The sequence below is a fragment of the Chaetomium globosum genome, genomic scaffold, assembly GCF_000143365.1.
Source record: "Chaetomium globosum CBS 148.51 scaffold_4 genomic scaffold, whole genome shotgun sequence".
Lineage (NCBI taxonomy): Eukaryota > Fungi > Ascomycota > Sordariomycetes > Sordariales > Chaetomiaceae > Chaetomium > Chaetomium globosum.
Window position 1 is genome coordinate 2,352,398 of NT_165979.1, and position 19,894 is coordinate 2,372,291.

General features: G+C 55.5%; 6 protein-coding genes across 6 annotated transcripts; 1 reads left to right on the top strand and 5 right to left on the bottom strand.

The window, feature by feature from the left end:
* Positions 1-193: 193 nt before the first annotated feature.
* CHGG_04487 (uncharacterized protein) lies at positions 194-1,323 on the bottom strand (the record flags this gene model as incomplete). Its single annotated transcript, XM_001223700.1, has 3 exons — positions 194-484; positions 650-970; positions 1,039-1,323. 3 exons carry the CDS (start codon positions 1,321-1,323, stop codon positions 194-196), a joined length of 897 nt encoding a protein of 298 aa, XP_001223701.1.
* Positions 1,324-2,529: 1,206 nt separating this feature from the next.
* CHGG_04488 (uncharacterized protein) lies at positions 2,530-5,440 on the bottom strand (the record flags this gene model as incomplete). The annotated part of the gene is made up of 3 exons (XM_001223701.1): positions 2,530-4,595; positions 4,814-5,084; positions 5,258-5,440. 3 exons carry the CDS (start codon positions 5,438-5,440, stop codon positions 2,530-2,532), a joined length of 2,520 nt encoding a protein of 839 aa, XP_001223702.1.
* A 734-nt stretch (positions 5,441-6,174) lies between these two features.
* Positions 6,175-6,918, top strand: CHGG_04489 (uncharacterized protein; the record flags this gene model as incomplete). Its single annotated transcript, XM_001223702.1, has 3 exons — positions 6,175-6,238; positions 6,292-6,377; positions 6,430-6,918. 3 exons carry the CDS (start codon positions 6,175-6,177, stop codon positions 6,916-6,918), a joined length of 639 nt encoding a protein of 212 aa, XP_001223703.1.
* A 152-nt stretch (positions 6,919-7,070) lies between these two features.
* On the bottom strand, positions 7,071-8,179 carry CHGG_04490 (uncharacterized protein; the record flags this gene model as incomplete). The annotated part of the gene is made up of 5 exons (XM_001223703.1): positions 7,071-7,298; positions 7,350-7,484; positions 7,560-7,820; positions 7,929-7,969; positions 8,101-8,179. 5 exons carry the CDS (start codon positions 8,177-8,179, stop codon positions 7,071-7,073), a joined length of 744 nt encoding a protein of 247 aa, XP_001223704.1.
* A 600-nt stretch (positions 8,180-8,779) lies between these two features.
* On the bottom strand, positions 8,780-13,508 carry CHGG_04491 (uncharacterized protein; the record flags this gene model as incomplete). The annotated part of the gene is made up of 3 exons (XM_001223704.1): positions 8,780-12,121; positions 12,336-13,234; positions 13,298-13,508. The coding sequence occupies 3 exons, from the start codon at positions 13,506-13,508 to the stop codon at positions 8,780-8,782; spliced, it is 4,452 nt and encodes a 1,483-aa protein (XP_001223705.1).
* A 1,111-nt stretch (positions 13,509-14,619) lies between these two features.
* On the bottom strand, positions 14,620-16,436 carry CHGG_04492 (uncharacterized protein; the record flags this gene model as incomplete). The annotated part of the gene is made up of 2 exons (XM_001223705.1): positions 14,620-15,811; positions 16,342-16,436. 2 exons carry the CDS (start codon positions 16,434-16,436, stop codon positions 14,620-14,622), a joined length of 1,287 nt encoding a protein of 428 aa, XP_001223706.1.
* Between the last annotated feature and the right edge of the window lie 3,458 nt (positions 16,437-19,894).

Here is a 19,894-nt window from a genome sequence, read left to right on the forward strand (position 1 = left end):
GGTGTTGCTGGATTCGGTGACAACAAGAGTGGGTTAGGGTTAGGCTGTGAATGGCTTACAAACCATGTGCCTGTCAGGCAAAATCCACCTTGCCCTGACAGCCAATAGATCGAGAGTCAAATGGTGCAATCCGCGCTAGTCCCTAAATGGCCTTAGTTTGGAAAGGTTGCTCAGGACGTCGACGACGTGAACCTCATTCCTCCCTTTTCTCCTCTGTTGACTTCTTCTGGCGCATTATCAGCCCTTGACAACCATCGCCCTCTCCTAGGCTTTTCAGCGGTGCCGCCATGTCCGTTTTTGCGCGAGAATTCGATGAAACCACTCTCAGCAGCGCAGAGTGGCCCTCGTTTCCGTTTTGGGAAAACTCGCCGGATTTCGCTCGGTTGCGGCGCTCACGGACAGAGTCGGATTCAACGGGCGAGTGCTCGGCCATCATGGGCGCCCATGGTATGCAAAAGGGGAAGTAAACATCTCGTTCTGTCGTCTACTGGACATATTATTATTATATGATACCCCCATTCTCATTCTTCATCCTAACCCCAAACTCCGCGAGCAAAGTTGCTCGCACCGTAAAACCCAGACTCCCTCTTCCCGTTTCTCACCATCACAACCTCTTCCCGTACGCGGAAAAGTACCCGCAGTTCTTGACATGGCTCTTCTTGCCCGTATCGACATTGAAGATATGGCATCCCCCCTTGGCAACGTTGGGCGGAGTATACAAATGTAGGGACACAGCGAAGCCGCTGCCCTGGTTCGAGACACGGTGGACGCCGAGCTCGTCCGCCATGTACGCCACCTCGTTCTCCTTATGTACCTTCTCCGAAATGACCTTCATCGGCTTCTCTGTTTCCCCCTCTGGGAAGTCATATCTCGTTTCCGTCAAGTCACCATGGAGGATCTTCATCAGGCAGTGGGCGTTGCCGTGGTCGTGGATTGGGCTCCCCTTGCCGGGCGACCAAACGAGAACCAGCTGTTTTGGTCAGTCAGGGGTAAAGTAAACAAACGATGGGTTTCTATTGTTTGGTTACTCGGACCTACCAGATTGCTCTTCCCGTTCCCTTCGTCGACCAGGTTCCTGGTGTACGCCCGGCTCTCGTCGCCCATGGCAAACTTGGACCACTCCCGCGGACTCGAGTCATAGTCACGCATCAACCGAGTCAGGTGACCAACGTCGACATCGTCTGATGTAAGGCCAGAAGAGGGGCCAAGAGCATCCTTGAGGGCGAGCACGAGGTCGTCAAACCGATTGGTATCGATGGTGGCGCGGCACGCAAACGATGACGACCCGCTCGACACGGAGCTCTTGATGATACCAACCGCCATGCTGAGGGTGTTAGAGGCTATCGGCGAACCAACGATGCGAAGGAAAGACTCGATGTTACGATTCCGACAACGCTGTGGGCTGGTGGATCCCGATCAGATTCAGTGGGTCGATGGATGCCGAAGGTGCCGGTTAGGGATGTCTGACGATTGTTGTTGTTGTTGTCGTGATGTCCGAGGGAGATATTTGGTAGATGGTGGGTGATTGTTCGGATGAATACATGAGGTTATGGTATGCTGCGAAGGACAAGAGTTGGGAATGGCGGTGTCAGAAAGGGGACAGTCAGCCGGTGTTGGTATCCCAAGGCGGTGCCAGGGTTCCCGGCCCCAAAGCGCCGTTGGCGCCGACCTCGGTGGGGTCACCTGCGCACCGCGGCCATGTGACCCACTGCGATCCCGAAGGCGAGAGACAACCCGATGCGTGGATCAGCTCGGCGTGAATAACAGAAACTCCAATTGCAGTGCTGGCAATTGGCAATTGTGCCACCGCACTGCGCGGATCACCTTGGCGTTTTACGAATTGAATAATTTTATTAAACGCAGATTATTGAATTTACGGAGTTGAGACCAGGTTTACAACACGAACTTCTAGAATTGGATTGCACGTTATCTCAGTGTGACAATTGGGTAAGTGTCCTTTCAAGTCGACTGGGGGCAGTGACGAATCTCCTCTGGCACATCAGAATTGTTTGGCCGGGCGGACCTAGTTACAGCTATCCTATCTCGCATATGGCGCTGCACCTGTGCTCCAAGGTCTCGGGCACAATAAGCCAATGGGATCCTATCCGGGCTCTTATGAGGCGGGTATCGTCGGGAAAATGAGCATGGTCTTGATGGCCGTCCACCCAAACCAGTTGATCACTTTCCGTGTAGCAGACCCGGAATCTCCCTACCGCATGCCTCCCAAACAACCATTGGGACAGGTGTCTTAGCCTTGTCCTGTCGTTCACCTCCCATGCAGCGAACCCCGATTCTCCTCTGCATGCCTCCCAGACAACGCCAACTTGGATGGGCCTCTAGAACACCAATCGACTCTCAGATACTTACAGGCAGGTTCGTTTCACCAACACGCCGGCCCTTCGTAGTCAAGACAGCAAACAGAGACACTCACTTCAATTCATTTCATAGCCCATCCAACTATCGTAACCTATCATATCAACCCCCCCAAGAACCTAACCTAACCTAACCAACCCAACCCAACCCGTCCATCTATCGCCTCTCCCCGGGCCACCGATCCTCCAACTCCAGCCCACCATCCTCATCCCCCACCTCCTCCGTCCCATCCAATATCCCACCATGCCCATTCCTCCCTCTCCCCTCGCTCACCCCCGCAGCAGCAGCAAAATCACGATCCCTCTCCTCCCCCTCCCACGAATCCCTCAACCTCACCCGCCCACCACTCACCCTCCCAACCGTATCCGACACCCACCCCGCCGCGGCCCTGATCATGGCCCACACGCGCTCCTGCCCTTCCTCCTCGAGGCGGCGGAGGTCGCCCTCGCGCGGGTGGGTGTGCAGGTGCTCGGCGGCTTCGGCCTTGAACTGGTACTTGAGGCAGTCCTTGACGGTGATGAGCCCCGTGAGGCGGCCGCGGTGCTCGATGAGGATGACGCGCGGGCCGATCTTGCGGAAGAGCTCCATGACCGTTTCGAGGGGCAGGCGAGGGTGGGCGGTCAGTGGGGTGGGGTCGATGTAGGGCGTGAAGTCGATGGTGGTGGAGGCCGAGGTGGCGTAGTCGAGCGGGGCGGCGGGGGCGGAGGTGGAGGGGGAGGTGGTGAAGAGGGGGTTGGGGGTGGTGGTTGTGGCCGCGGCTGAGGGGACGGAAAAAGTGCATTTTGATAAGGGGCTGAGTGTGCGTTCGCGTTTGGCGCGGTCGACGGCGTAACGGAGCTCAGTGCGGCCGATATAGCCGAGCAGGAGTCGTGAGGTGTCGTCTTCGACGATAGGGAAGCCTTGGTAGTTGTCCTTTGTGAGGAGGCGTTCGACGGCCTTGAGTGTCATCCCGGTGGAGGGAATGGAGACGACGTCGGCGATCATGGCCTGCGAGACGGGGACGCCGAAGTTGTGTTCTTCTTTGTGGTCAAGGTATGGAAAGCCGCTGAACCAGATCATGCGGTCCGCGATACCACCCTTGCCGCATAGTTCGCTGACGGCTTTGGTGACGCCAACAACAATCATGGTCGGTAGGATGTAGGTCAGCGCGCCGGTCAGTTCGAACATGATGACCACGACGGAGACGGTGATGTGCATGATGCCGCTGAGCGCCGCCGCAGCACCGAGGAACGCGTATGTTCCAGGGGTAATACATGGAACATCCGGCTCGCACGCAGAGAAGAAGACGCTCTTCGGGTTGGCTTCGTGGATTGCTTGAACAATTATTCCAACTGTTCGCCCGAACGACGCGCCGATTGCCATGGAGGGCACAAATATGCCAGCCGGGACCTTGCAGCCGTAGGATATGATGACGAAAAAGATCCTAATGACGGTGGCCAAGATGAGGGAGACGACGTTCCCGAAGCGGTGCTTGGGGTCGCACAATCCGTGGTAGTCCTCGGCACCCTCGCATTCTCGAAAAAGGACCTTCATGCTCTCGGTCATTTCAATCCTCAGAAAAGCATTGGGGTAGCAGATAATGGCGGTGGCGACAGCCAACAGTGTTGCTTCGAGGATGGCATAGTTCGCCAGGTACTTCTTCCGAAACGCCTGAGCCCTGAGGTTCCATTTCATCACAAAGGCACCGTACAAACCACCAAATACACCGAGGATGACGTAGAAGAGGACCTCGAAGAAGTGCCACGACCGGTCATACTTGACTTGGAACATGACCAGCTGGCCGGTTCGGAAGGGGTTCATGGCGGCCAGAACTGCCGTCGCAACCAGGGCGCAAAAGTAACTGCGCCACAAGGTTTTGAGGGGGAAGTAACTCGACATCTCTTCGAGAGAGAAGAGGACACCGCCGATCGGGCTGCCGAAGGCGACGGCCACACCAGCAGCAGCGCAAGCACTAAGAACCTCACGGGTTTTGGACGCATTCCGGCGATATTTGGCAAAGAGCCTAGAGATAACGTTGCCGGTGCAGACGGCATAATGGACACTCGGCCCTTCCTTTCCGACGGAGAGCCCTGATCCAATGGAGAGGGGCAAAGCTAGAGACTTGATGACCAGGGTCCAGAAGCCGAGGAAGCCTTTCATGACAAAGCCGGCAATGATGCACTTGATCTCGGAAATGCCCGATCCCGCGGCGTAAGGGGCATAGGACTTGACGAGAACGGCAGCTGTGGAGGCGAACAAAGCCTAGATGGCAGTCAGCTCATGGCCTCGGGTTGTAGGTCTCCGAGGGGGGTCGAACGGCAAAGATTATGTATATGATGTAGTTGACGGGTTCGATGATGGTCCATTGGTGCCAGTCGGCGCATCCTAGCGAGTGTGAGCGGGGGGGGGCAAAGCGTGGGGGATATCGGCTAGGTCAGAACATAGCCCAAGGCGTCTTTACCATTCTCTTCGCCCCAACAACAAAAGTCCTCATTTAGGTAGAATTTAGTGGAGCAGTAGCCGAGCTTGATGTCGGCCAGCCATTCGGTGATGATGTTCAGCAAGCCGGCATTCAGCCCAATGGCGGCGCCAATGATAGTGACGACAATCCAGCCCTGGGCCGCATCGTAGGCTTCCCGTATCCGCTGCCTCCAGTCAAACCGCCCCACGCCGTAGAGACCGGCCTGTCGTTTCCTTCGCGCCTTTCTACGCAGCTGCTCTCGGGCTGCATCCTGTACCCAATCTTGCTCGTATTAGCTGGAGGGCTCGAGTTGCTTAATTGCGACGGCCACGGTTGGGAGTTGGCGCATACCGATGGTGGTGAAGTCCTGAACAGAGAGGGTCTTCGTCAGTGGCTGCGCTGCGACTATGACACAGGGGAAAAAAAAAGAGGGGTATGTCCAACCTCGTAGCGTTTAATCTTTGCAATCTCCTCCTCTATTTGATGTTGCGCTGCTATGCCCCCTCCATCCTGGGTCTCCCCACGCTCGGCGATGGATACAGCGGACGACAATCTCGAGCTCACGGAAGGTCGTCGCACCGGCTGTGGGACTACCGAGAGGGATGTGGACCGTGATGGGAAATTCATGGCGCCCTTTGGCCGCCGTTAGGGTGTCGTCTATGTGAGCGGCATTGGGGTTTCGAGGCTTGAAAAACAACGATGGTTGTTTGATCATTTCTTGACTTTCGCATTGTATCGGCGTTACTTGCAGCGCAGCGAGGCTGGCGTGCCGCCTCGTCCTTCCCACATTACCTAATCAGGCATAGCGCCTTAGTTAACTAACTTTCTGATAGTTAACGCCTTCGAAGGTTGGCGGTAAGGTACGAATACATACACAGCACGAATACACATATTTCATCCATACGATATCCATAGATTTCTGTTCTTTAGCTTTTTGAATTGGTTGATAATATTGGGCCGGCTACAGTAAAACAGAAGAGAAATTCTCGTTGTTTGTAGTTTCTTTTTAGATTTCTTTCCCCCTTAACTATTTGGAACTTTCCCTTAGATTTCAGAGGAAGTACCTCCCATACCTGCCAAGAGGTCCAGGGGTTGTATGTACCACATCGCGTTCTCACGCGTCCACTTAAATGGCCCAGCCAGGCTCCATTCCTCAACTTCATACACCTGGATCATTTCATCTTTGGCCGCTTGACATTTGATAACCACTATTCTCGGTAATAAATGAGCCGTCGGCCCCAAATCCGCGACATCTATATCTCAAATTCTCACCTTCGAGCGAAACGGACCGTCCGCTATAACATTTGCTACTTCGCTCGCTCAGCCTTAGTCTACACATCGGTTCTCACCTGTAGAACAAAATGCCGTACAACACCACGGCAATTCCTCCTCGGAAGGAAGTAACCGGTCAAACTCAGCTGCCACGTAAGTATCTCGCCCTCCGTTACCCGCTTCCATCCTCACTCACATCCTCCCAGTCACAAGAGTCAAGAAGATTATTGCAGTAGACCCTGACATCGCCGTCTGCTCCAACAATGCCGCTTTCGTCATCACTCTGGCAACAGTCAGTCTTCTTTTATTCCATTCTCAAGTCAGCCATTGACACAAGCCGGTAGGAGATGTTCGTCCAGTACCTCACCGGCGAAGCTCAGAACATGACCAAGCTGGAGCGTAAGCCGCGGCGAAACATCCAGTACAAGGACATGGGTAAGCAAAACCCACTTCCTTTTCCAAGCCGGCTCATTCCTGACGAGGCTCTAGCAAATGCCGTGACCCACCAAGACAATCTCGAGTTTCTCGAGGACATCATCCCCAAGACGACTTCGTATAAGGAAGTCAAGGGCAAGGCGGCCGCCGCCCGCGCCAGGGTCAGCGGCGAGAAAAGTGGCAAGGCCGCCACCGCCGCCGCCGAAGAGGATCGTCCAACGGAGGGTATGCCCAACGGCAAAAGGCCGAAGTCCATCATGAACGGCAACGCCCCCTCGGCCAATGGCCTTACCCGGGTGGGCGTGTTGTCTTCTGACGCGATCGACCCCAACGACCAATTGGAGACGGAGATGAGGCAGGCGCAGCAGCAGGACGAGGATGTAGACATGACGGGTTAGAGGGCGGTGTATCATTGGCGGTTTGGTTTTGGGGGTAATGACGGCGCTTATTTTGCCATGATATACTACAAGAATGCCAAAAGAATACTTTTCTGTTTCTGGCAATGAACAAATCCCTCCAGCACCCGCCCAGCACCACCACTCCGGGCAACTCACTGCTCCATCTCGTCCTCCACCATGACCCCCGGCGGCAGCCGTCCCTCGTTGAGTGCCTTCTCCAACCTAATGATCTCCTCCAGGCTATCGGCATTCTTGATCAACTCCTGCAGCTTCTTGCGCTCCTTGTCGGTAAGCTTGAGACGGGAGAGTTTCGACCCTTGCCCACCAGTTGAGCCGTTCGCCGAGCCCACATCGAATGTCTTGCTCTTCACACCCATGATCTGTCCCAACATCAGTACCTCTGTCACACGAGGAACCGCTGTTGCACCCACCTGTGAAGCCAACTCGGTCGGGGCCTCAGCCGAGCCAAACAACTCTTTCGCCTTTGCCCGCTCGGCATCCTTGACCTTCTGGTAGTCGAGAAAGCGGACGGTAGGGCAGCGCCAGAGAACCCAATACCGATAATGCTACACCACCCCCAACACAGCCTTGGTCAGCACAACACTCTCCAACCATCAAAACATACCAGAAACAAAACCTACCTCCTTCTTCGTCACCGGATTATCCAACAGCACCAGGTGCGTCAGTCTCGCAAAGCGCGCGAGGACATCCAAGTCGGACAGCTCGCCGAGGCTGTTGCCGGAGAGCACGAGGTTGCGCAGGCTGGGCACGGCGGCGGGCAGGGAGGGTTGGATGGCGGCAATGCGGTTGCGGGCGAGCAGCAGGGTGCGCACGCGAGGCGACAGCGGGAAGTTGCCCAGCACTTGGATGTCGTTGTCTGTGAGGTCTATGGCATCGTGGGGCTGTGTGAGGGGGAAGAATCGTTATTTGTTAGTAGGGCCGCACCTTGTGGTTGATGGATGGATTGATTGATTGATCGGCAGGGAATGGGGGAGAGAAAGAGGACTTACGCCGGCAACGCCCAGGTTCTCAATCGCGGGTATTCTGTGACCTGTATGCGGCGCGAAACCAAAGATAAACGCAACGTTGAGATAATCCGTCTTTTATGGCATGGTATTCACGGTTCGGAGCTCTCTTTGGAAACAAAGATCAATGTGCAAGTATCTGCTCTTTTCAACGCACCTCGAAGATCCAGCTCCCGCTCTTTGAGCGGGTTGAGGTAGGATAGGGAATTGTTGATGAGGTCTGCCGTGAGCCTCATTTTGGGGTACTTGTTTTCCTCTTGCTATTATTTCTGGTTGTATTCGGTCGGTGGATATCGTTTTCTCGGTGGTCGATCCGCAAATCTGTCAATATGAGTTGTCTGTCGTATCGTAACGACAGTTCTATCGTTGGGTATCGGTGTTGTCGCGGTTTCGAATTCGACTTCACGTTCGCGATTTCTGGATCGGGTTTAAGGTCCATAAGGCTGAGGCGAGTGGGAAAGTAAGGTGGGGCACTCTTCCCTCTTCCCTGACCCTAACCCAAACAATTGTCAGTCCTCGGCCTCTGCTTGGCATGATAACAAAAATGTATGTACTTCGAAGTGTTGCTCCTTAATATTCGACTCGCATGGTACAAGAAATCACAAACGTTCACAATCATATTCAACTTATTCCCTAAATTTACTAAGTCACTGCTCTTCAATAACCCAAACATAAACCTGACTACGCCATGTTAACCACCCCCCTGCCCGGCCCCCTCAACTCCCATGACTACTCGTGTCTGCCTGTGACCTTGTAGTTAATAACTACCACCTAGTTATCCACCCTTTCCCCAGCCCCAAAGCCCGAACCGCCTCCTCCCTCCCCCAAGACACACCTCACTGAAACACAAACACAACCCCACTCCGATCCACCGAAACCGTCATCACATAAGGCGACTCCAACACTGCCACATCGACCACCGCATCCAGGTGACTCCTCAGCAACTCCTGTTCCTCCAGCGACATGACCGTCGACTTAGGCGCGCGCTGCCTGCGGCTGCTCCGCCCAGGGGCGCCACCAGGCACAGCGGCAGAACCAGACCCCGAGACGGGCCCACCCACCAGCCGCGGCCAGCGTTCCGTATTCAGCGTCATGGACGGGGTAGGATGGCTGGCCGTAAAAGTCGGCTTGCCCTCGTCCGGGCGCAGGCCGCTGAAGACCACGCTGTTCTCGACGCGCAGCAGGTCCCAGAAGCGGAGCTTCTTGTCGGCCCCCGCCGTGACGATGAAGGCGTGGCGCACCTCTTTGCCCTCCTCGACAGCGCCGGTGCCGACGGCCATGGCGCGCACGCCGCGGTCGGCGTTTCCCGTGGCCGCCGGCTCCAGGTCCGTCGCGAACCGGCCCAGCATGCCCTCGGGTCGGTCCTCGTCCACCTCCCAGGCCTCGTAGCCCTTGGGCCCTTCCTTGTTGCCGCCGACGCGGTAGATCTCGCGGCACAGCGTGCGCTCGAGGTCCCAGACCGTGACCTCGCCCTGGCCCGTGCCGCCGGCGACGCAGACCCATTTGCCGCGGCCCTTGGTGGGGTGGATGGACAGGCGGTAGATGGAGCCCTTGCCGGGCACGCCCCAGCCCTTGAGGCGCATTTTGAAGCGGAGGTCCCATAAGTCGAGCACGCCGTGCGAGGTGCCGAGGCAGAGCCAGTTGCGGCGACGGTCGACGCAGAAGCAGGTTGGGGTGCCGTGGTGGACCGGGTTCTCGAGCTTGTAGAGGAGCGTCATGGTGCGCAGGTCGATGCCGCGGACCACCGACTTGGTCGTCGCCAAGAGCAGGACCGAGTTGCCGTCCTGTTTGAAGTGCTCGCACCACACGGCCAATTCGCCCTCGACGAGCTGGTACTCGCGCAGCAGGCGGAGACGCGGGTAGCGGAAGCTGGCGCCGGTGAGGATGGTGTCGACTTTGACCACGTGGACGCTGCCGTCGCTTGCGCAGCTGACGAAGCTGTGCGTGTTCTCAATGAAACAGAGTGCGAGCACTCTGGCGCCCGGAGCGTGTTTGTGTGTGAGCCTCGACCGGTGTGTAATGTTGCGCTCGAGCCGGGCAGTGTCCCAGACCTTGATGCACCCATCGTCACCTCCCGTAAGGAAGAACTGGTGGTCTGGGGAGACGACGATTCGGTTGATCGCCCCAACGTGTTCCGAGAACGTCGCCACGAGTTTGCCGGCTGGTTTCCAGGCATCTTCCCTTGCCGGTTGGGATCCCGTCGATTTGCTAGACTTTAGTCGGCTGATGGGCGTCACCAAGGGCCCGTAGTCGTAAATATCGTGCGGGTAATTATCGACATACATCTCGTCAAGCATCTTGAGAATGTTAGGATCATTGCCAATGTATGTGTGGTTGGCGCGTAGCCGTGTTTTCGCGTAGACCAAGGCCGAGTCTGTATCGGGCTCCGAGGACTTGCGCACGGGAGCCTGCCTAAATGGTCCTTCTACTTCGCCAAAGGCGTTTGTCTCAGTGGTGCCAGTTTCTGGCCCGGACTTGCCACTATCCCTTCTATTCATGAGGTTCATGGCGCTCGATTGGTGCCGCAAGCCCCTCCTCATTGCATACGGAGCATCCTGGATCGATACATCGTCATCCACAGGCGACAGCATAGGCGCGTTGCCTGGAGTATGGGATATCCGCCTGGATGTGGCCCTCGCAGCTTCCCCTCCGAGAGCCGAAGAGGCAGCCGAATCATCATCTAGCGGCCTTCTACTATCTGCAGACATGGGCGATAGATTATCCCGGCTCCCGAGGCGGGTCCGGTGGTTATTCAAGGCCGCTCGTCGCTTCTTGCCCACAGGGTCGTCGATCGACATGGATGCGTCGAGAAGAGCATCTTTGATGGTTCGTGGCGCATTTGGGTCTGGCTCCGGAGCGACCACGGGCTGGGCAGCTGATTCTTCGACAAATATCACAGTTTGGGGCATGATGCCCAGGTCACGAGTCGGAATGATATTGTTGAGCGCCGTCGTAGCCCCTGTGTCTTGCGCGGCCGAGTCCCTGGCCTTAATCTGGCTTAATCGCCAAATAAATTCTCTCAGGGCGAGCAGTTTGGGCTCGTCCTCGAGGGCAAGCCCAAGATTTCGCAACTTGTTCAGCCACTGCTCGTCCTCCTCGTTGCGCGTCGTCTTGGTCAACAACTTGGAGTTTGAATCTGCCCTGGACGAGACGGGCTTTGAGACGGCATCTCGAAGTTTCCTAAAAGGCTTCCAGAAATCGCCCCTGTCCGCCTTTGATGCCCACAGCAGGGCTTGGTCAAATACCGACCGCGACAGCGGCTTCTGAAGTGCCTCGAGCAGGTCGAGCTCGGAGAAGGCTGGCAGCCTGTGTGGCTTGAGATAGGGCACCAGCTGTGGAAGCACCTGGACCCTGAGATAGGCCGGACTCAAGAAACGCGTGCCAGCCGAAACAAACTCGACAGCCGACTCACGAATCCAAAGGTTGGGGTGCATTGTAAACTGACCAATCATACCCACCAGCTCGAGATAAGTGTGCTTGGTTAGGAGACCGATATTTGCCAGTTCTGCTAGTGAATGGAGCGCCCCCTGAACCACATGTTCCTCTGGATCGGTGATAGCCTGGATCATGAGAGGTAGCATGAACTTTTCTAGATTATTGCTCCCTAGGAACGCCGAGATGCCAACGATGGTATCGAAAAAGGCGCACTTGAGCATCCAGTCCCGGTCATTTAGGTAAGTATTTAGATGTGTGAGAACGATGTCGTTAGCCTGGAGAGCGCCAAAAAAGATGCATAGATCGGGCACCGAGGTGAGAAACGCTCGTCGAACGAAGGGGTCTGAGTCCTCAATCAGCGTCTTGGTATGAGCCTCGAACACCTCAACTAGTTCCCGGCGGGCGTTGTCAAACAGCCCGGCGAATGGCGTCTCCGCCTCGTTTCCAGGCTCAACTTCGGGGTCCGCGAGGGTCGCGGTTCCGTCCGCCCGCAGAGCCGCGGCCATGGCGAGGAACCGATCCGCAGAAATGGCCAGCCTTCCAAGGCAAGAAGCGTACGTTGCCCTGACAAGAGGACAAAACGCCCTCTGTGTGTCCAATAACAATGGCTCCATGCGAGGCATGACGTAGTCAAGGAAAATCTGGGAGTTCACGGGAGTGATGACTTTGACGAGGTCGAGAAGTTGCGTGATAGCCCGCACAGCGGAAACTACCACCACATCAATCTGTCCTGAGCAGCGCGACTAGGTACGGTAGAACTCGATCCAGTTTCGCTACGTCAGTCAACCGCTCGGCGAAAGCCAGCAATATGTCACAGGCTTTAACCCTCGGGGCGGCGTGAGCCGTATTTCGAAGGGATGACACAACCAGAGTCAAAAAGATCAGCGTGCCGTCGTCCGCCGATGGCTGCTTATCAGGCGAGACGTAGTGCTCGTTGTTCGGGATGTTTAGACGCACGGGGAAATTCCTCAGGCCAAGCCTTGGGGAGAGCTGGCGCTCCTCGGCACGGTTCTCATCGTCATGGTAGCCGAGAAAATAAGATATCTTGTCGAAGTCTAGCCACACCCGCTCGATCCGCTGGTCTGCTTCGCCGATATTCCTCCCAGTGCCCCCGGCAGAATATTGGGCGGACGAAAGGTCGGTGATCAGCTCCATGTACTGGTGCAGGAAGCTGTAAAAGTACTCCGGAAACACCTTGCCTTTCCAAAAGTCCAGGTACTGCTCGGCCGAGTATCGCTTCTGCGGGTCCAACTGGATCATCTGTGTGATCATTTCTCGCAAGTCCTTGTCAGGAATCTTGCTGAGATGGGTTATTACGGGGTCGTATTCGCCCTTCCGATATGAATAGAGCTGGCTCAAGCTGAAGATTGGTGTCTCGAGGAAGAGCTCAGCAATGACACAACCGACGCTGAATACGTCCATGGCCCAGGTCACCTTCGCATTCGGGTCGGCTTCTTCACCGGGCGGCAAGAAGCGCTCGGGTGCGAGATAGCATGTTCTCCTGCCGGATGTGTCGAAAAAGACAGAAAAGTCCCCCGGGTTGTCCTCGGGAAGCATGACGCGCTTGAAAGACGAGGCAAAATCGGCGAGGTAAAGCCAGTTCCACGAGGTCACCAGAATGTTCTCAGTTTTGATATCGCCGTGGTAGACACCCTTGCTGTGGCAGTCACGGAGGGCGCACAAAAGCTGGAATGCCAGCCACTTCTTTTCAATGTCCTCGAGGAACGGCCTAGTGCTGAGGCGGTCATAGAGCGAGTTGTAGAGGAACTGTCGAACGAGGTACCCGTTCGTCTCGGTTTCGATGGCGCGTTGGTAGGGGAGCGCATTCGGCACGTCGTTCAAAACCCGTCGCTCGCCTGGAGTAGCAGTTGGTTATCAGCACGGGTTGCGGCTACGGCACTCGGAATCGGCATGCTCACGGATGATGGCTTGCTTGTATTCGTCTAAGGACATGAGGTATGGCTTGACGAACACCTTGGCCAACATGACACCCTCGTGGTGCCTTGCCCGGACACTCTTCATAAATACGCCGGTGCCGACAGACCGCTCGTAGACCAAGTCGGCGAGTTCCGGTACGTCGATGCCGGCACCCCCCGCTCGAGGGGTTGCGAGAGAAAAGCCCTGACCCATTGTCGATTATTTCGCTCCGCTCCACAGCCAGTTATCCTACTTTCCGACTACCTTGGACAAAGTGTCGAGGCGGCGTGGCACATCTTGATCAAGCCTGGTTTGCCTATTGGGTTGTATTCCCAATCGCGTGGGGATCGGCGGGGCGTCGGCGTCGGCGCGCGTGGGCGTGGTTCGTGTTGATCCAGCGGCGAAACGTCTAAACGGCGAGTTGATGTCGGAGATACAACGTGTAATTTGGATGCCCTTGACGAAGCAACAACGACGGCGTCGCAAAAAGAAAACCACAAACCCAGGGTATTTGAAAGGAGAGAGCTCCGGGCTGTGGTCAGAAGGTCCGTTCCTTGGAGCCGACGAGAATGGCGTCAGCCAATCGATCTCCGGAGGTGAAGATAAGATAAGCCCTGCCAGCCGCAGCCCTGCCAAGGGAAGTGGGCTCGGTGGGGAAGCTCGGGCTGGGTTCCGGACTGCTCTCGAGCTCAGACACGGGTATCTACCAACAAGCATTTCAACTCCATCGGCCTCAATAGTCGTACTTCACATGCATAAATCAGGCCCGCCAAAGATGACAAAATCATTAGATCTAAGCAACCAGCTTATCTATTCCTTTTGTGTGTCTAACTAAAGAAAAGGCTGTCTCAGCTAGGAGACCAAGAATATCTGCAGAGTATCTCCATGTGGTTCGTGTTGAAATGTCGCGGGCCTACTTAGTCTTCAGGTCGGCGCTGATAGTCTATGAATTGTTTGTCCTTGTCCGGGATAAACACCTGCCATACTCGCAATATAACCAAGCTAAAAAAAAGGCCACGCCACGCCGCAGGAGACTCCGAACCGCAAATGTGGGTATATAAAACAAAGAAATAACAAGGCCATGCATGCTGCCGTGAGTTGGATAATAGAAACTGGCAGCCGACACGTCGCCATGATCGGATTCGGGGGCGAGAGTGGCAGGTCCAGAAAACGGGGAATCGAAACCGCCAGGGGAGAAAATCAGAGCGTGTCGTAAGCCCCAACGCCGTAGACAATGCCGCACGAAAGCAGGGACGCATTCATCGAGCATGATCGGAAAATGTAATCGAGAATTAGGTCATCATCATTAAGCCGCGCTCCAAAGTTACGCCGCCGTCATGTACGGATTCGCGCTGGACGTGTCGGTCGAGCCGTCGCCGTCGATTGTCTTCTTCCAGTGCTCCGGCGAGCACACGCAAACCAGCGGGAACGCTTTGATTTCGCCGCTGACGGGCGGTGACTCCTCGCGCGCTCTGCCTGATGTATTCGACACCCCACTGTCCCGCTGGGCTTGCCGGCGGGCCTCCCACTGCTCTGCGCGTTCGTCCACCATGACGCCCGTAGCCCAGCCATCGTCCCAAATCCCCACAACCTTGAGCATGTCGCCACGTTCCAACAAGAACTCGTCGCCAGCCCGCGGCTGATACGCCCAGAGAACCGCAACTCGGTCGCCAGGGTGGATATCGTCCTGGGAATAGTAGTCTTTGAAAAATGGCAGCTGCTCCGACTGCTGGCTCGATATCCCTGGAGGGGAAGAGATGCCGCCAGAGCTGGGCGACTGAGGATCCTCACCCGCCAGCACCGAACCGCTTGAAAGAGATCCGTTCCGCCTCAACATTGTCGGGGGCGGCCGGAGCACGCCGCCCGTACCGCGTTCAGATGGCGGGCTAGAGCCAAAACCATCAGAAGATGAATGGTCGTCGCCTCTCCTCCTACTCCCACGATACCCCGCCGCGGTTCCGGGGACGGAGCTGTGCATATCCCGAGCCGTGTGACGGGACGGCGAGTCACGGGAATGGCGCTCGAGGGCGGACATCCGGGCGATCCTCCCACCAGGCAACACGTCAAACCCAGCCGATGCGTTGGTCTGCCCCATCTGTGACGGTGGGCCACGTCGAGCGGGCGATGGCTGGTTGAAGACGCTGCCGTTTTGGCTGCCGCTCCTCCTCCTTCGATAAACAAGAAATCCGAAAATAAGGGCCGCGATGAGGCCGACGCCAAGGACCGAGCCGATAACGATGCCAGCAATTTGCCCCCCTGATAGACCGCCCCCAGCGGAATCGTCATTCGGATCCGGTGTCGCCGTCGCTGTAACCGTCGGTAAAGTGATTGGTGTGATTGTGGGCAGAACAACTCCGGCGCAGCGCGTTTCGGCATCGGCCCCGTAGCAACAGGTATCGGTCGAGTTAATTCCACCCTTAGCGCAGTAGGAACACAGTCCCACGGTGCTATTTCCATACCCGCAATTGTCAGGTTCATTCGTCACGCCCGTGATGCAGTCTCGAGTCGATAATGAACTGTCAGGCAGGGCACAGTTGGTGAAATCGGCCCGGATTTGTGATTGCGCATCGCTACTAGGGTCAGGGCAAAGGGAAGTGTCAGAAACCAAGTACGCCTCGGCCTGGGCATATTGAGCCTAGAAATCCTGTTAGCAAGGAACGGATAGTGAAAGATGGGAAAGCCTTACGCAGGTCTCGGCGCAAAGCGGACGGGATTCTGCGGGCGCAAGACTGCAAGGTTCGATGGAATTCTGGATAATAGCATTACAGATTACCGAGGTCGTGAAGCGAGCATAGATGTCACTCGTGTTGGTGTAATCGATCCCTCCACAACCGAGGAGCACTGAAAACCTAGTAGAACGTTAGATCTCTCTCGAACGGCGTACTCTCAAGGGATTTCGAGCCTCACTTTTCCCGGATGTATTCTGTTTGCACATGAGACATCAGGAGCGCATCGAGCGTCTCAACGTTTGAGGCAAATCGTAGAAAAGGGCTGCGAGGAAGTTAGCTATGTGAACGCCGCGGCAGAAAATGCCCAATTCACATACAACAACCCCACGACATTCGTGTCCGTGGTAGACACGGACGATGCCTGGAAGGCGGAGCATGCCTTGGAGCCTTTGAGTGATAGGCAGGAAGACATGGCGGCGCAAGTCGTCGACAAGAAAACAAGCTGGATAATCCTTCTCGCGCTCGGCCGCGCTCGCTCCGTCCCGGGCCGTATCTGACCAGTGATAACCCCACACTTTTTGTTGAATTCCCTTCCAGTACCAACTCGATTGGTATCTCTCGTCACCGGGGTTGTTCAAGTAAGTTGCCGGTTGTTGGGTCACTGTCTTGTCGTATTCATGGCCGTCCTCGGGATTTCCTAAGGTCTTTGAGCTCACGGGCTGTTCTGTCGGCAGTTATGAAACCAATTCGTGGTTGCGGTTGCACTATGGGGTTTGGCTGCGCGACCTTGACAACAACGCGGTTTTCCTGGTCGAACCCTCTGCACGTTACTTGTTTGCCCGCGGCGCAAAATTGTACACAGAGATATGTGGACGCCAGCGGCTTTTCGGTCCCAGTCGAGCCAGAGAAGCAAGACTGGAAAGAGTCGTCGGTGGGTGAAGTGAGACGGTGTGGTGCAAGATCGCCAACGGCAGTTGCGAAAAGTGACGCGAAAGGAGCGACTGCAGCAGTTGGGCTGCGAGAACAGACAGTTCTTATTAGGGGTGGGGAAGTGCCACGGCCCAACGAGGAAGTGAAAGTGAGTGTGGGTTGGTTGAAACGAATGTGGGAAAAAAAAAAGAGAGGAATTGGAAGAAGGAGAATGCCGCTCTTGGTAGGTGGTGTGGAAGGACCCTGGGTCCAGTATCACCCCTCACAGAACTTGAAGAAGCGGGTGAAGAAAATCAAAGAAGAACGGGTGGAAGCGTGCAAGTTCGGGGCGTTCAGCAAACGACACGGGAGGACTGGTGGCAGACCCACGATCTAATTTCGCTTCCAGTTAAGACTTGGGTGCAGCCTTCCCCCAAGAGGTTAGCACGCCCAAAGCCCCTGCTCGGTATTACCGCATTCATGCATCCCAACGGACTGGTGTCTCAAACACCACCTCGAACTTCGGGGTAACCAGCATCGAGATCTCGCGATATCACCATGGACGGAACGGAATGGCGCGTGCATCAACGGTATGCAACCGCAACATAATATATACAACGCCATGCCGCTGCTTGCTTGGGAGGTCGAGTCGTATCATCATGATTATAACTTAGCCAGCTATATCTGTGATCTCGACATGGCTGCTTCGTACCACACGACGACTATCAATAGCCAAGCCCAATCGCCAGATCTCGGCGATGTCTCAGTACCCCAGTGTGGTCAACGAATGACTGATGCCGCCGTCAATCTGTCATGCATTTGGCAACCAGAGCTCTGATCTGTCATCTGGTTTTCATGAGAGCGACGCGGAGATACTCTATGCACTGACCGGTGGCTGAGCTCCGACAACTGCGACGCAACTCGGAAGTCCTCTCCTCGAGAGATGGCCTGGTAACTGACCAGTTGGTTTTAACTAGGTATTTTGGATAGTTGATCGTCCGATGTGTTGTGGGGACGCATGACTTGAAATAGCAAAGTTTTTTTGTTTTCTTTTTTTTTTGTTTACACCCACAGATCACATCAAGGACTGCGGCAAGACCCCTCGCTCCGTTTCTTTTTACGATGCCGCAATTGGGAGCTTGGATCGGATTGGAGAGCTGGAGCTTCTGTCGTGCCTCTCTGCGCATTGCGGAAAGCTATCCGAGGTGGGTCCGCACATGGGCTGTGGACCCTCGCTCATCCATGACAGGAAGTGGGTGGGTGGGGGAATCGCTGGAACTCGGCGAGTTTGAGGATCCATTTTGAGATCGAAACACAAATTCCCCGGTTCGGTTCCGAAACTCCAGGCACAGTTTCTCGGGTCACCACCGTCCATGGTAACCAGCTGTATGTACCACAGGGCGGGTTTACAAATATGGATGCCCCCCGTCAGTGTCAAGGTGTCACTGGAAAGCCCACCGCAATATAAATAAGCGCTCTACTACCATCTGGCAAATCGACTGGGCGACTGAGCGCGCATTGCATCAGGGACACAGGTCCTGACGGCGTGTAATTGGCGTCTAGATGGTTGGAGTTGCAGCCACCAGACACGGGTCGGGAAGGGAGAAACCAGGAGGCGCCCTCGCCCGTCTCGATTGCCGAACCAGACGAGCCGCGTTTATCTCGCCGCATTCCCGCGCCCGCTCAGACCGTCTCCCACCCGAGTCTCGTCCTGTTCGGCCAATCGGGGCAACAGCTCCTCCTCCATCAAGATATCTCGACGTCGGGTCCTTCTCACGATAGTCGCACTCACGATGCATCAACCGCGATGCGCATTAGCCGACCTCCTAACCACATAAAGCCCGAGAATCACTAGCTACAGAGCGTCGACACAAGCTGACACACAACTCACAAATCTAAGGCGGTAAACCGTCGTTGTTATTATTTGGGTACTGGTGTATGTACATTCGATAGTTACAACCAGTCACTGAGTGAAACATGCCAACCACGGTCCTCCCCCACGTGTGTCTGGTTCCCCATCCGACTCTCCTCCCGTTGTGGACAGGTGGATCCCCAGTGTTTGACCTCCACATATGGCCTCCACCAAACCAGACAATCCGCATTCCAGCACCACTGGCGGCAGATTCCATGGGAAGTCTCAAACATGCGGCGATCCTGTGTCGCCGCAACTGTCGGGAACTTCATGCGATCTCGCATTCACCCAACCATCCTCTCCCGAAGGATTCTCCATGTCGCCATGCGAGAGTCAATGCAAATGCTGCTTTGCGGTAAAAAAAAAAAAACAGGAAACAGAACGCCGCTCGCTTGACCTGCCGCAAACACGGATACCACTGGACGGTTCAGGAAGGGGTAGCAATCCATTTTTGGCGAACACACGGCAGAGGCTGATCGAAAGACAACCCTCTCCGAGGTAGAAAACGACGGGCCGAGTTGTTTGATCCAAGTGCCCAATGGTTCCCCACACAAGCACGGGTGCATATGTCCTAACCTTCGAACCGAAGCAGTTGTATACCACCTAGTATGTGGCATGTTTATGCGTTGTGTAGGACGCTTCATGGCTTTTCCGTCCTTCGATATTAGGTTGCATCGACGGCTGCAGTTGCTCTGGGCACTAGAGTAGTTTGGCCGCTGGTTAGAGGACGCGAGTACCGAGTTAACTCATGACATCACTTTGCCACCAAGCTGGCTGCTCTTGGCCAAGGGATATAAGCCCTGATCTCAAAAAGCGAACTTGGATCGAGTCGTAGACCAACGACCTACATCTATGTACCTGGCAAGTACTCAACAAACGTAGAAAACATAGGAAGGAATGCCAGCAGGACTCACTTAGCTCATGTCAGTTGAAATGAAAGCAAGGGCACTAAATAGTGTGGACTATCCCGTGTGCCTCCCCCCATCCCAAAAGTCCACTCGTTTCCAAAGACCCATGTTATATAACGTAATTATTTTATAATGAAGTCAAATGTACCTAGATACATGTGATAATCTGGGTTAGTGGCAACGCTCTCCTCGCCGCCTTAC